The following is a 15903-nucleotide window of genomic DNA, read 5'->3' on the forward strand; positions in this document are numbered from 1 at the left end:
CGAGTTGTTTTTATAGCCCCCTTCTGCACCTTCAGTTTTTTCTGTTTTTTTTTCACAATAAATCACGCGACGGCCAATTAGGTCCGCACAATTTGCGATCACTGATCTCTGCGAGGAGTTAAAAAAAAAAAGCATTGGCCTGCAGACCCAAAGAGTATTTTGCCGAAAAGCTTAACCCCTTTTCGACTCCAACGCCAATTGCAACTCAATTAGGTCAGTTATAAATCGCAGTTTGACTTAATTCCTGGTCTTTAGATAGTGGAAACGAAAATTTTATCTATAGTTACTGATATCAACATGACTTATGGTTTTGGTCAAGGTCCATAGATATGAAGCAAAAATAAAAATAAAAACAATATTCCTCAATGTTCTTATTGAAATCAGTTCCTTTGTAAAAAAACAAGCTAGTTATTTTAAACTCTTATGATATGATTAATTTAAATATGTAAAATTTATTTGAAATATCATTTTATTTTTATTTCCTTTATACACCCAAGAAATACTTAGTTCTAAGAATGGCGACCCAAAAAACTACAATAAAATACTATGTTTAGGAAAAAAAAGTTTGGAAAACGTTCAAAACCAATCTGCAAATTAGTTCATCAACTTCCACATGCCACAAGGCAGTACAACGACCAAAATCTTCCAAAGGGCCGTTCCCCTCAGAGAATCCGCTGAATTTACGGGAGCAAATCCCAGTCTCTGATTTCCCACGTCGAATTCGGTGTAGAAACGACCCAGGAATACATCGCCCATGATCCAGAAGTCCTGGTTAATCGATTGAATGGAAAGCGCACAATAGTCACCCTCCTGGATGATGTAATACTTGGCCGGGATCCTGAATTCCACTGCGTTAATAACAATCACCAGATCCGGAACGGAACTCAAGCTGGTGCATTGAAATAGGCCATCGGAATTGGCATTGAACAAGGCAGCGATTAGAGTGTATTCCGCCAGGGGAGCAATAATCAAGGAGGTTCCGGTATCCGCGATCGCCGCATCGTAGGTGCTCACAATGGTGCTCCCAATTTTGATGTAATCCGTCTGGAATTTCCAATATTCCGCCTGGATGACATTCGTGTAGGTGAGGCCGCCCACATAGAGCGAGGGATCCGATCCGCCGAGGATGAGCTCCCCGCCATAGTTCACGGTGCTGCCATTATCCCGCAGGAAGAACGAGAACACGGGACTCTGGACGAGACCCTGGGACACCAAATTCTGGAACGTCGGCGTAACTCCGTCCGCGGCCAAGGCGGGAAATCCCATGCCCAGTATGCCATCGAAGTAGGCATCCACGAAATTGGTTCCCTGCTCCGTGGTCACCGCACCGAATGTCTGGCCCTGCACAGTCAGACCGGCAAAGCCCACATTATCGGCGGCCAAAAAGCCAGAGACACTGCCAGTTCCGTAGGTGATTGAGAAGGGGGTTCCATTGGCCGCAAAAGTACTCGACTGACTTAGGTTGTACGTCTGGTGATCCAAGCACGCGGTGCTCGAACAATTACTGGCCGGAACCCAAAGGTTCGAGGAGCCCGTATCGAACTGTACGAGGAAGTATTGGGCCGGGGTTCCGATGCTTATGTTGCCGTAGTACTGGAAATTATCGTAGTTGGAAAGCGGCTCCACTGGATACCCGTTGGCGGTGTTCAGTCTGTACTTCTGCTGAACGAAATCCCTTTCGGCCACGATGTTCTTGTGGGTGCGCTTAAAGTTCGGCGCTCTTTGAACGGAAATACGGTGAAGGGCGGCCTGGGCGGCCTGGGTGGCCACGCCCATGCAGATGAGGATGCCGGCCAAAAGGGCCATCGCTTTCAGTTGGCAACGAGCCATGTTCACGACAGCGTGTGGCAAACGCGACTAACTGGGCTTCCGCCATCAAGTGGGGTTCTTATAAAGAAGGTTCTTTTAAACAACAAAAAAACGGGGAGCTTATCGATAACGAAACAATGTCGCGTGTGCGATTCCCGCGATTGTACAATAATCAATCAAAATATTTTATATCTCTCAGATGGACAATTTTATTATTATTATTATTCTGAAACTGCTGAGCCCTTTTTTACATTTTGCATAGATTTTTTGATTAAAATTATAAAATTCTTCAGATTTAAATTGTTAAACTAAAGAGTTATGTATCTACATAGTTTTATGCCTAAGCACACCTTTCTTATCAGTCCTCCCCTAGAGATATATTTCAATATTTAACTTACTCACTGCGATAAATGGCATTAACTTTCCTATCATTTTGTTATCAAGTTATGATTCAATGTGCGTTGATCACTAAAAAATTCAGCTCCTAATCCTAATTGAAAATTCGAGGAAATTACATATTCAATGGAAACATTTTTCCCTTGGATACTGAAACTCTGCTTATTTTCATGGCGACAATTACATATACGTCATTTGATCAATGTTTATTTAATCAACAGTAGCCCTCACATGTGGGTTATTGAATATTTTTTACTAGTAGGACATTAGCAAGCAACTTTTAATTATAAGAAATGTGCATCCCTAATAAACCATAGATTTATTTTGAAGATGAGTTAGTACCCAAATTGAAATGGAAATCGCTTCCTGTCCGGCAAATTTGTTACGGGACCTGAACTGAAGAAATGTTAATTAGCCTGGCTGTCCATTGCTAATGGAGATATCAGGTTGTTCCAAGGGGTGTGGAAATATATTATTATGGATTGACCAGGACTAGAGACCTAAGGTAATGTCTTGAAGGCAGGACCCACCAAGACGTTCGAAAGATGAATGAAGAAAGCCAGGAGGGAAACAAAGAGTTATTGTTTTTAATATATGCAGGGAAAGGCGACAAAGGTCAGAGGTCACAGCAGAGGCTCTCGGCGGGTAGTATATATACAGGGTGTGCTATATACATCTGAGTTCCTAGGTGCCGGCCACTCACTTGATTAGCCATGACCTAATGTTGCACTACACACAATGGGCAATGGGCCTCTTTGTCGCCCGTGCGGCAGTGTCAACTTGGATTAGTTTCGCTACCAACCGATCCTATGCCGACTCTATATGTATACAGTTGCGGCAGATAGAATAGCACCTACGAAATGCTTGGGCATGTACTTTTCTGATCATGCTTAAGACACTATTATTTTGGCCGTCGTTGTACATATACCAATCGATGATCCTTTGCGTGGGCGCTCAAGTCAAACAAATTGAAAATTTATCACCCGAAGCGAAATGTACCGCATACCGTCCCGAAAAAAAAAAAAAAATAAAAATCGATGATGAGTTTGTGTGCCAAGGCAAATGCATTTTTTACACTATGCTACTTGGCACGGTGGCGATCACAAATTCACTGAACCATTCGCAAATTGATTTCGCTTTGCCCAAATGTGTCAACCGAACAATGTCCTTTCTCCAGATATTTCTTTGACTTTTACCACCGGCTTTTCGGGTCTATCCAATTTCAAAGGAGTTTCACACGCAAATGCCGACTGGAGAAGCTCGAGGAAGTCATTGGCCCGCTGTGAACTGGGGTTACACTGCAAGAAATGAGGGCTCAATTCCAGGCTTTTAAGTGGAATCCTTTAACTAGGCTTTTTATTTTTCAAAAAAGTATTTTAAATGTTTGGGAATTTATTGAATGCTGCATAACTTTTTATAATAAAATAGCAATTAAGTAAGAAATTTAAAAGTCTCCCCACCTTTCGCTAAGTGAAATGTTCTTGGAGTGGGTGCAGACTTTTGGCTCTGTTGGCTGGAACTTGGTTGGAGATATATATCTTGGGATGCTATATGGCTCTCGGACCTCAGGGCGCTGCGTTTTAACTTCAATTTCATTTCGCGCTGATCGATTTTTGCACGCAAAGTGTGAGGGAGTCCACCAATCCCCAATCCCCAATCCCCGATCGCAGATTCCCAATCCCCAATACCCCAATCCCCCGTTTAATCCCCGAGTGCCTCTGTACTTAGGCATTGAATTTATTGTGCAGCCCGCTCAATATTTTATTGTTTTCGCTAAAACTTCTGCACCTCCTTGGAGTTTTCGAGGTGGTTCTCGTAATGCGTTATCAGTTGTTGGGATTCGAGACTTCACGGAGATCGAAGGAGCAGCTTTAAAGCGCCGTAGGCAAGAGGGGGTTAAGGGGGTTAAGGGGGTTAAGGGGGTTCGAGTGGGGAAGCGGGGAAATGGGGAACCCATATCGGTTTCAGTTTCGGCCACATGCAAAACAATAATCGATGCCGGGCAATTGGGAGGCTCGCCGCATCCATTCCATTTAAAAACGTGTTAAAGAGTGCTACACCGGGGCACCAGAAGGGTTAAAGGGGGCCCCGTCGGAGGTTAAAATCACGCCCACAACTGCACCTCCCTGGCTTATTTGATTTTGGATGCGTTTATTCCGCCGCCCGCGGCTGCACTTCATCCTCCACGTGAATTTATGATGTGATTTCGATCATTTGACATAATCTATTTAGCGTCTGCTCTCGTGCTCCTCAGAGTCCTCATCCTCTGAGTAACCCAACTCTCGTTTGGCTTGGGTTCGCATTCGAATTCGGATTCGGTATCCACCTCCTCAATCCACTCGGGCATTGGGGGCATAATTTGTAATGAGATAATTTTATTTGCTTTGCCCAATGACTTGTGTTTGGATTCTGGTTGGGTGGTGGTGGGTTTAAACGGGGATTTCGGGGGATTCTTTGGGCGGTGGAGATGGTTTGGCAATGATATTGAGGTGGCCTGCCCAGTTGTGGCTTATTTATGAGCGCTTCCTCGATCGATTGAAGTTTGGTTCGGTTGTAAAAACGAATTTAAATATTCCAAGGCAAATCTAGAAGTCGCTGAGGGACAATAATACGATGTCAACTTTGTTGGCATTTTACTACCTTTTCCTACTTAGATCAGCTACCTTTCTTTTCGTAGTTTCCTTGTGAGTCATTTCAACAATTAGTAAACCATATCTAGAGAAATTTGTTTTCACTGATAAAGAACACACGCAGGTCGGGAAAAAGGTGACCCGCAGGATAAAACCATGTTATAACTTTCGCTCAAGTGATGTTATCGGAAATCACATTGGAACGTTACTCAACTACTAAAGTAGCTACTGATCCTTCGAAGGATCCTCCGAAGGATGCTGCTGATCCGCCAGTGACCAACACGCAATCTTTTACGAGCATAACTAATGTCCTCGGGATTTAACGACTTTCACCTACCGCAGCAGTTGACAACGCTTAACCCTTGACGACCAGAGGAGTTGGGGGTTAAGGAAAAGCGGCTACTAATTGATGCACAGAAGCCACTGGAAAAAAGGGACACGCGCGCTGCTCGAACGATCTGTATCTCCTAAGAGGACTACTAATTAAGGACGAAAGCAACCAGGACCCACCGCACGTAGAATCCTTCACCAAAGAAAGTGGTGTAATTTAATGTTTCTCCATTTTTTTGGGCTCTTGATACACAGAAGGAAATTTTGAAAACGATTTATTTATAATTTTTGTTATCCCTTTAATCACACTGCATCATTGTCGTTACATAATTAATTCACCTTTAAAACATACTTTAAATTTGTCAAGTAAAGCAATTATTATTATTATTATTAAAATATCAAGCTGTTTTTCTTCTGTGTAGGCAACATTGTTTCATTTTGAGCTTAGCAACCAAATAAATGGGCTGCTGGCTGACCCACATCGTAAGTCCCGACCCGAAAGTCCAGAGAATCGTTAATGCCAGTGCTGATAGTTACTAATTGTTTGTTATTAGTCCGCGCGCGGTTCTGTAACTGTTTTTATTTTCGTTTTTTTGTTTTTTGGATCCCGATCTTCCAGATCGGTGAGGGATTATGCTACAATGGTCCATCGAATGCAATCAGGAGGACTTGGAGTCCAAAATCAGCAGCAACGACTCTCAGCCAGAACCGCGCGTTGATCGATAGCCATCACTTCGCTCAGTTGATGGTCCCGATCTCGATGGCCAACTTGTTTTCAATCTGTTTTATACCCTCTCAAAGGGAGTTTCTCAACAAGGGCAATATTTGTTAATTAATAAAAGGCCAAGAAATCAAAGCTATTCTGGTTACAGATGAACAGATGAAGTGGGCAACTTATAAACCAATCTAGAGATATCCATTACCAATGCTCATATTTAGTTAATAAAATAATAGCATCTAAAAATAATGTATTGCGTAAATGCTAAATTCTTTGGCTTTCATAAAGAGTATATAGAAATTCGATCTGGCGATATTTGTTTTACTTTGATATTCGTTTTTTACATTTTGGTTTTTCCTTTTATTTTTCTCATTTCGTTTTCGTTGTGGTTCGTTTTCTTTTTGCATAAAACGCGCCTCATTTGCTTTACATGCCGGTGAATTGAGTTGATTTTTGAGGCGAACGTTCGGAGCACTTCACTTTGCTCTTGATGGCTGCTGCTCCCGTCGATGTTGGACCACCCAAGCAGTCGATATTTGCCACCAAGGTTGGCCAACATCTCTTCGTTATGGCCCCCTTCCCCCGTTCCCCCTTTTGCTGGCCGTCTTTTTAGCATTGCTTTTGGGGCTGCAAATTAGAAAAATGTTGCTCGAAAATCAATAAAAGCTAATGGATGGCCAAATTGAAAAGCCGCCTGAATGATGGCAACAATGTGCAGATAATTGTGAGCGGAATATTATATATTGGGCTTTCGGCGGTTAAGTGATCGTTTTGTCGCGTAAATTAATGTAAAAAAAATAAATGCTCCAGTGCCATTAAGTAATGAAAGGGGAGGTGATGTTAAAATGAGCAGTGGACATTCTTTGGTTCGATAAGGTTGCAATCTGATCTGCGATCAAAGTTCGAAATTGATTTTGGAGCTGCTCCCTAATGGCATCATCAAGGATCTTTTTAATTTACCTAAAAGTTAATTCTGTTTGCTTAATAAAAATTGTTTAATATTTGCACAATCAATCAAGATTGAGTTATTTCCGATAGTACGACCTCGTCATCGTCAGTATTTTTGTATTTCTGCTCTCCGGGTTGAGTTTTTTTTGTACTTTTTATTGCTATTCAATGTGCCATTGCGAAATGCCGCTTGCAATGGCCATTTCAATCATGATAAAAATTCTAAAGTTCAGCCAGCAATGACGACAATGAACAAACTGTCCATTAAAGTGAGCGAAAAAATTCTAAAATTGTAAGCTCAATTAAATTGACAAATTTTTATGAACTACCACGACCACGAAGCAACTCCCTTTCCATAAATCAGTTGGCATCAACTGAAGAGTTGAGGGGTTGAGCAGTAAACCGGACTGCCGGCGATTAAAAATGCGTATTAATTTTTATGTGCGAAACGAGCAGAAACGCAGTTGTCAGTTCAGTTCAGTGATTTCCGACTGTCGAGGATTGAATGGTAGTTAAAGTATATTTAAGAAGGTAAAAAAAAAATAACCCAATTAAAAAAAGGCAATCAGGCACCCTTTCAAATATAAATATTAGATTGACATAAGCGGTTTCCGTAACGAGTCTAGAATTATTTTTACTTAATGTTTTATTTGGTTGAACAAAAAACATTCCACCCCGCGATTTCGACTTATTGTTGACTTTGCCAAAAAAAAAAAAAACAAAGCAATTTAGTGTATCGGAAAAAGATTGGCCAACCTTTACACTTGGCCAAAAAGCAATTGGAAACTCATTTGAAACCGATTTGATATGCAGCACGCTCAGGAGGACAATAGAAATCCTTCTGCGAACAATCGTAAATTACTAATTGAAAACGTATTTGGCCCATTGTACGCACTTTTCGCTGGACAATGGGCACAAAGAAGCGAGTGTTTTTGTTTCCGTTGCCCTCTGAGGATTTTCCAGGAAAATCCAGGAACGCGTGTCAAAGGCGATCGATGATCTACGAACTATAAATTTGAGGGTATTGCTTTCGACTTGGCATTGAATTGGGATCACTCTTGATTTGGGAATTTCCTGGCCACTGGCCACTGGTAACCAGTATACTGGTTACTGGTGACTGACCTCTCGGCCGGACATCCGTCCAAAAGGCCACAAGGATCACAGCACAATTAAGTTCCAAGTCCAAGTTCGAGGGCCACCATTCACAGCATTCAGGCGACTCATCCTTATGCCCATCCTTATTCTCTCCCTCGCTGACAATTCAATTTTTTACTACTCCTCATACGTATGTACTTTCATATATATTTTGTTCCCCTGGCCGGAAACCCCGACAGCAGACTTCCTTGGGTCACCACTGACTGCCTACTTATGCATTTTTGGCCGGGTCAGTTAATTGAGTTGTTCGTCGTCGTCGTCGTCGCCGGCTCTTTATGCAATTCATGGCCGTGTGCATTGTTGTCCTGCGCCGCATATCCTGCTGCTCACCGTAGTCATTGCTGCAGGACCACACATGCTCTGCCCCTTTGGACTCATTGCACTGCTCCTGCTGCGAAGGAAGTGGTGGCAAAAAATGTGATATCAATGGCTCTGTGAACCTCTCTTTAATCAGAGAGAAACCTACAATACTTATTGTTGATTTTAAATGTTAACTAAATTCTTTTTGTTTTCTCTACTAAAATGATCGATAAACGATAGTACGAAGTTGTCGCACAAATTGTCAACAGCATCGATAAGCCATCGATTGGAGTGGAGTCCAATCAAGGCGAGTTCTACCACTGGCTGTTTCCCCCAAAGCTCCCCGATTTTGTCGTGCTGGACTCGCATCAATTAAGGCCGCACCAATGTTTTCGCACCCGCAAATCGATTAATTCCGCTCCTAAATGCGATAAGACTCCGATTCCGGGCGCTTGGGATTGGGATTGGGATTGGTATCGGCTGGGTGATTTTGAGACCCAGAGAGAGGACCCTGGCTGAGGAGCAGACAATATTTAACTTTGAACTAATTATTTCAATGGAAAGGCAAATAAGTTGATTTTGCTGTTGCGCTGCTGCAACCGAACTCCTCACCGACCACCGATTTCATGGGCTCCTTGGGCATGTTTTTTTAATTATAAGCAACACGCAGGCGGCCACCACATTTGGCCAGCAGACGCAAGTCTTCATTCACTGGGCATGCGCGTGGCCACGTCGACAGAATGCCACTTCGTTTACTGCCGAATGCACTGAGAATAAAGTATTCAGTCTGGAGAGCGAATACATAAATATTTTACTTTAGATCGTATACTTATATGCAGCCCTCCAGTCGAAATATAGTTACAATGAAACTCTAAATTGGTAAGTGTCTTTAAGGTATTACTCTTCTTACTCTTATTACTTCTACAATTTTCTTGGGTAAATTGCGCACTATTTTTTTTACCTGTACGCACATGCCCAAAACCCATCCCGAAAACCCATCGCCGAACCGAAAGCGCAACTTCATCTTCGAGCTTGTCTGTGGAGTTGATGCGCGCGCGATTTTTGCCACTTAATAGCGCTTAAACACGAACATTTTGAATTGTGTGGCAGGGACGAGGAGGTTAAGTGGGGATCAGAAGGAGCTGGGAATCAAAGTGCAGCGCGTAATTGCAGCAGCAGCAGCAGCAGCAGCAGGAGCAGTGGCATAGGGATCTCTGGGTTGCATGAACGGGGCATAGGAGCAGGGATAGGAATCGGGATCGGGAATCCGAATCGGGAGCAGCCGCAGAAACAAACAAACAAACAAACAGAGGCACACGGAAAGTCCAGGCACAAATTGCGGTGTGAACCAGACAGGAATGCCATAAGGAATCGAGTGGATATAGACCTTAAGGATACCTTGCACAGACGGGCGACATCTATTGGGCGATACGCGAAGCTGAGGTACTAGAAAATTCAGACAAGTATCCCTATTAATAAAAGATCTTAAAACTTATGAAACATTTTGTAAATTTATATAAGAAATCTAAAGAAACCAAAGAAGCCAGTGAGCCTAAGTGATCATACCTGCCTGTAAAAACGGTGACTGCAGTGCACAGCTCTCCTGCCGATGTCGAACGCCCCATCTCGGGCAGTGCACATAAATTAATTTGTGTGCATAATGCGCCATAGAATCCCGCGTCCCCAACTCACAGATCCGATCCGAAAAAGTGTGTGCGTGGATGCGGAGCATTCATCACCCGGCTCTCGCATTTGTTTGCTGACAATGAATTGCACACTCAGCTCCGAGTCCAAATTAAAATTCCTCTGCAGCCTGGGCATAATTAAAAGATCCGAATGCCTAATGAAGTAAGCCCCGGCATTAGATGATGGTCACCAGCAAAGAAAAAAGCAGTACCAAATTGGATGCCCAATATATCAATGGGCTAAGACAGTGACAACTAAGCCACGCGACTGCTGGAAAAGATCGCAAAAACTTAAAGGTCCAGTAAAAGGTGCAAGTTACACAGAAAAAAAGAAGAATAAACTTATGATCATTTACTTTGATAGATGAACTGAGCATAACAACCTATCAGGGTGCTTGCTGATTAAAATAAAGTAAAATACTTTTATAATTCTAGCACATTATTCAATAATCGAACTATATAAGCTTTTTAGATATCTTTTTGATTTGTTTTTATCCGTGCAAATAATTGCCCATCATTATTGCTGATGAGCGAGCGAACACATCATGGATGATGGCAGGATGGCTTGATATACGGAGCAACTTCCTTCGCAACACGTGCACCGCCATCCATCCAATCGCCTCCAAATCAAACACACTCCCTGCTCAAAATTGTGTTTAATGAGTGACTTTCGGAGGGCAGACCCCGAATGCGATGCTGCTGCTGCTGCTGCTGAGGTAGCTTAGCCCATTACTTAGGCTTTATTTATTTTGTGGACCTCGGCTCGGTCCGCACGGCAAGGTCCCAAATTAAAAGTTCGGTGCGTCCGAGTCAAAAGTGCAAATTTTCGCAGCCACATCAGACGTCATATTAGCGAATCAACTGACAAAGCATATGAATATCAACAGCGTTTGAACAAGTGGATTAAGGAGCGATCTGGAAACGGATCGAAACGGCAAATCCAGACGCACAGACAGGTCTTACGGCTGCCGTTCCTTATAATTAAAACAGGAACCGGGCATTCCGATATGGCACCAAGAACTATGGATACTCTTCTCTTTGTAATTCCTACTAATTGGGTCTAATTTGTAATAAAATTCACTAAATAACTTCATTGAAAATTCTATAATTAACGATTGATAATTTTGTGACTCCCTTTTACTTTGAATTTTGTAAGATTTCGGTTTTTTTTGACAAAAGGGAGAATATTATTTTACAAAGATTACTTAGTGAATGGACTTCTGGGACAGCTGCCAAGCCACGATGCTGAGTTGCAATTCCAGTTTCAGTTAGCAATCGGGTTTCGGTGCGTTTCATTCATGGACTTCGCGGACCTAAGCCGCTTAAGTTCTTCGGACCAACTCTTGATTTTTTTCCCGCAGTTTTTCGACGACGACCAGAGCTCATTTTTATCGAGTGCTTTTGTATTTGTTTGTATTTTTCTTTCTCTTTGACTAATGTGCAGCTTACACTTGACTGGCGCACAATCAACACCATCAACGGGAGCAGGAGATTCCGCGGCTTTAGTCTCTGCGTTTCAGGATTTTTGGTTGCCTCTTGGGTTTTGGGGCCCATCATCATCAGTGCTCACAAACGGGAATAAAATCTGACAGTCGCTGGATGGTGGTCATAATTGAAATAGACTTGAATCTATAATATTTTTTTTAAATATTTGATTTTTACATGATGACAAAGCTATGCCAATAAGTAAATGGGTTTTGGTTAGATATTTAAGCTATTTATGGATGTCCTAATATAAAGATTAATACATTAAGGCTTACTATTTTTTTTCTGTGCAATGTCCATCACTTTTTGGCCAAAAGGAACGAGTTGATCCCGATTACTCGTATTAAAGGCAACGCGTGTTGCCGCCGCGTAAAAATTCACAAATTTACTGATCCCTCTGTCGATAGCCGATCTTGATGCCAGTCACTCTTTTTGCCGAGGAACAAGGCCTGCCACTTCGTCGTTCTTGCCACAAATGTACCGTTTGTTTTATTTGACTTTGCTACGCCCACCCCGGGAAAATAACGCAAGATTCAAGAGATCCAAGAAGTTAAAGAACCCCAGGCTGGATGGCTCCAGCCTCTGGTCATCAGGTTTTTGGATTGCCTAACGGCGCTTCAGATTCGCCATCTCGCGACTTCCCCTTTTTCACTTCTCTGGAAAACACTAACTGCCAGTCAGCAGATCTTAATTGAAACGGTGGCTTCAATTGCCCAGATCTTGATGGGGAAATGAGGCAAAAAGTGGTCTTTGGGCGAAGAAACCCGTGGCTTATTCAAGGCAAACAGTAGCTTATCTATGGTAGGTGCACACACTTTGTGGCAACATTAATAGACTTGTGTTCAAAAAAAAAGGAAAGAGGTATCGAAATATTATTTAAAAACAGTCAACAGCTGTACACCGCTGAATACCCTGAAGGTCCTAAGAAAACTGAAATTGTCCCATTACGCTAATGATATAAATAAACAGTCGGCCCTGGAGAAGCTCTTCTCTGGCAGAAATCGAACGAGTTGGCCGATTCGAACGAGTTGGTCGATTGAACCAATTTAAAAACCATTAGCCAAATGACACTAAATGCTCCCCATGGGGTGCCCTTGGTATTTTTTTGTGGCCTAAAATGATTCTTGGATTTGAAGAAGCTCATTTCATTGCATTTGCAGCTCATAAATTATAACATTAACGGATGGCCCCAGCGAACAGGAAGAAAGGAGTCCCCGATCAAATGCAAATTGAAAAGCCTCTTCGTCTCTTTTCATTTCGGGTACTGGAAATGGGTTATGCACTGGTCTGGTCTGCTCCTTCGAACAACTCCAACGACAGCACTTAGCGAAGTATTCGCCCGCAGTAACTATTTAAATAATGCCAAGGACCTGAAACCCTGGCTTCCATCCCGAGGCCCATTTCCCTCTGCACTCTGGGCAATTACGGGCACCAGCATAAATGCGCAGCGGGTAAGGACCAATGGGGGGTTTCCTGGGAGTTTCGGCTTTTTGGAGCTCGCCAAGGGGTTCGCGGGATCTGAAGATCTGAAAGAAGCACACGCAACGCAACGTGGGCCGCATGCAAAGTGAAGTTATATATTTCTTTTCTGGGGTAGATACGGATCTTCGAAAGAAGGTGTTAAAGGGACTATACCATCTATTGCTTAAAATTACAAAATTATCACTGAATACTAACCGCTGCAAGGGATCCGCTTTCACATTTACCTATTGATTCTTGATTCTTGTTTGATCCAAAACTCTAAAATGTGTTACCGATTAAGTCTACCAACTTAATTGTTATTTCTGGCTTTTCTAACAATAAGGAAAAAATATTAGTTACTAAAAAAAATGCATCAAGATTTTATCTTAACACAAGCTATACGTAGTTTCCCTCACTGATGCCCAGGCACTTCGGGAGTATCCTTTCTTCGAGTTTTTTTTTTCCGAAATATACTTCCCCCATGCCCTCAATCGCATACGCTGCCGCTTAATTTTTTTGTTGAACTCTTCCTTTTTTAATTTGCCGGCAGCCGAGCAAATACGACAGCGTTGATGATCATGTTAATGAGGGGCAGGGCCCATGCATCCGCAAAATCAGGCGCCCACAGAAAGAAAAACGTATATAAACCTATATAATATATATATAAACCTATATAATTTAAAGTTAATTCTTGAATAAGAAGCTCAACACTTGCACAACTATCACTCCACGACCATTTCCTTGTTTTTGGCAACTGTTTATTGAATCAGTTTTTTTTGTTTTTAAACAATTTTGGAAGCAAAATTGCCACAATTTTTTTCGGTGCAGGCAGAACTCAGAACCCGTTGATGTTGCTGTCGCTGCTGGTGTTTGGGATCGTCGCTCTCCATATGCAAAACGTCAGCGTTGACGCAAAATCAAAAGATCACACAGGATCAATTACAACTAATGATATGGAGACAAGGCTGCTGCCAAGCGGGATCGCTGCATCTCTGGCTGGAGATGTAGATGAAGATGGGTTTGGGATGGCGATGGAGATGGAGATGGAGTGCAGAATGAAGGCGAAGCTCGAGTTTGGCGGATGGCGGATGGCAGCTTGACTTGGCTGACAGCTGAGATGACGTCGTCGTCACAAATGCGGGACCCGTGTGCTAACAAGTTGCACCCCAGCTAAAATTGCCCAATTGGCTGATGAGATCGGCGAGCGCACAGAAAACAGCGAATACAGCGAACCAGCTCACACGATTGCGGCTGAAATAATAGCACAGCACTGAATAATTACAGAAATTTCATTACCAAGGAGCTAAGTCGAGTTAGTTTGGAATATGGCATCAAAGTGTATTACGCCTAATGGCATAAAATAGAGAGAGTCTGCCTTTGCATATAGTACTCCTAGACTGACTTAGCCTAGAGCAATAAAACGTACTGCTGAGAATGAATTTGAAAATGTCTTAAGCGTGATTATATCTTTTAAATTCTATGGACCTTAATTATGTGTTTCAATCCTATCAAACTGCCTTCCACTGTTTTTGTTTTTTTTTTTTTTTTTTTTTTTGAGCGGAGCTTGACAGCAGCTGAGACATGAGCAGTTGGAGCTCTTCATCATGTCGCATCGTTGTCACCTCATGCCCGAAAATTGCACATGTTTAGCCCTTCGCGAAGAAGCTCTTCTGCTCATCTTCCCCCAGGAAACACACAAGCGCGGCATAATTAAACTAATTGTTCCGATACCCAGTCGGGTCGCCATTCGTTTGATGTTCATTGGGAGCGCGCGGTCAATGATCTTGAACCCTGGAATCCAATCCAATTCCAACTGCGATTCCAATTCCCGATGGTCCAATTCAAGTTCACCACTTGCACTTTAAAATGTAAAAATTATTGACGGCAACTTGCTGCCCAGTTATGTCATCAATGTGGCATTTTGCAGTCGACGATCAGCAATCAAGGAGCAAGTTAAGTAATCAAAAGGCTTGATTGAGGCCCGATCGAAGAAGGAGACGCTGGTAGAGTTGTTCGTACCCGGCAATAGTTTTTGTCGGGTATGTTGTACTTCAGCTTATTAGAAATGTTTACAAATTTAGATGCAAAAAATACAGGATGCTTATTCTGTATAATAATTTATTTTCTGCTTCCCTTAATGACTACCCCAACCATCCTACAAATTTTATTGATACCTTTTCACTCGAAAGCTGAGGGGTATAAACTAACTCTCTATTCGATTTGAACTTCGTGGCAGTGTTTTTGTGTGTTCCTGCCTTTTTTTGTTTGTCATCTCTCTACTTTACCGACACAGACAGCAAAGACGGTGGAAAGTTTCGTAGCAAAGATGATAATAAATAAATATCCCGAAACACTAATAACACGCTTAAAAGATTGGCGCAAGTTGGCGCTTCCTGTCGACCATTCAACTTGGGCCTCCAACTTGCCTTCTTTTCCCTTTGCCCTCCCTTTTCCTCCGCCGATCGGTCAGTTAACCCGACTCGGCCATATCCGTCTGCTTCTGCTTTTGCATTTGCGCCCTGTGTATCGGATGCGATTTAATACAATAAAATATCACAATAGTCCTCGGGTCATTTAGTTAGTCTTGCAGCTTATCATGCACACACGCTTCAGATCGAGAAAAAAATTCCTCAAATTTAAAAAATTATATTTCTGTATTGGGTTTTTATTTCCAAATGGAATATAGAAAAAATCATAGGGAAATTCTATAATAAATAAATATTTAAGCATTGCTTGCGAAATGTACGGGAATATTTTGTTGAGTGTACACACACTTCGATGTGTGGGGAACCCCCTTTTGAGACCTCGGATCTGATCTGCAAGATTGATGTTAACGGAAAGCGTCGTTTTTCTCCGCTGCTGTCGCTGCATCTGTATCTTTTGGATGCAATCCAACTGCATGCAGTTTGCAGGCAGCGAACGATTTTAAATGTGAGGTTTATTTAAAACCTATTATTTTTTTCTTGCCAGTCAAATGAGTACATTT

The 15903-nt window shown here is 42.3% G+C and overlaps 1 protein-coding gene across 1 annotated transcript; it reads right to left on the reverse strand.

The window, feature by feature from the left end:
* Nucleotides 1–451: 451 nt before the first annotated feature.
* Nucleotides 452–1862, reverse strand: LOC108092812 (lysosomal aspartic protease). Its single transcript, XM_017192585.1, has one exon. It carries the CDS (start codon nucleotides 1828–1830, stop codon nucleotides 595–597), a length of 1236 nt encoding a protein of 411 aa, XP_017048074.1. The 5' UTR covers nucleotides 1831–1862; the 3' UTR covers nucleotides 452–594.
* Nucleotides 1863–15903: the final 14041 nt, after the last annotated feature.

This window comes from Drosophila ficusphila, unplaced genomic scaffold, assembly GCF_018152265.1.
Source record: "Drosophila ficusphila isolate 14025-0441.05 unplaced genomic scaffold, ASM1815226v1 contig_198, whole genome shotgun sequence".
In the NCBI taxonomy this organism is placed as follows: Eukaryota; Metazoa; Arthropoda; class Insecta; order Diptera; family Drosophilidae; genus Drosophila; species Drosophila ficusphila.

What these genes read in the sequence shown, in the direction of transcription:
- LOC108092812 (XM_017192585.1), bottom strand. Translation starts at nt 1,830, where the DNA reads ATGGCTCGTTGCCAACTGAAAGCGATGGCCCTTTTGGCCGGCATCCTC.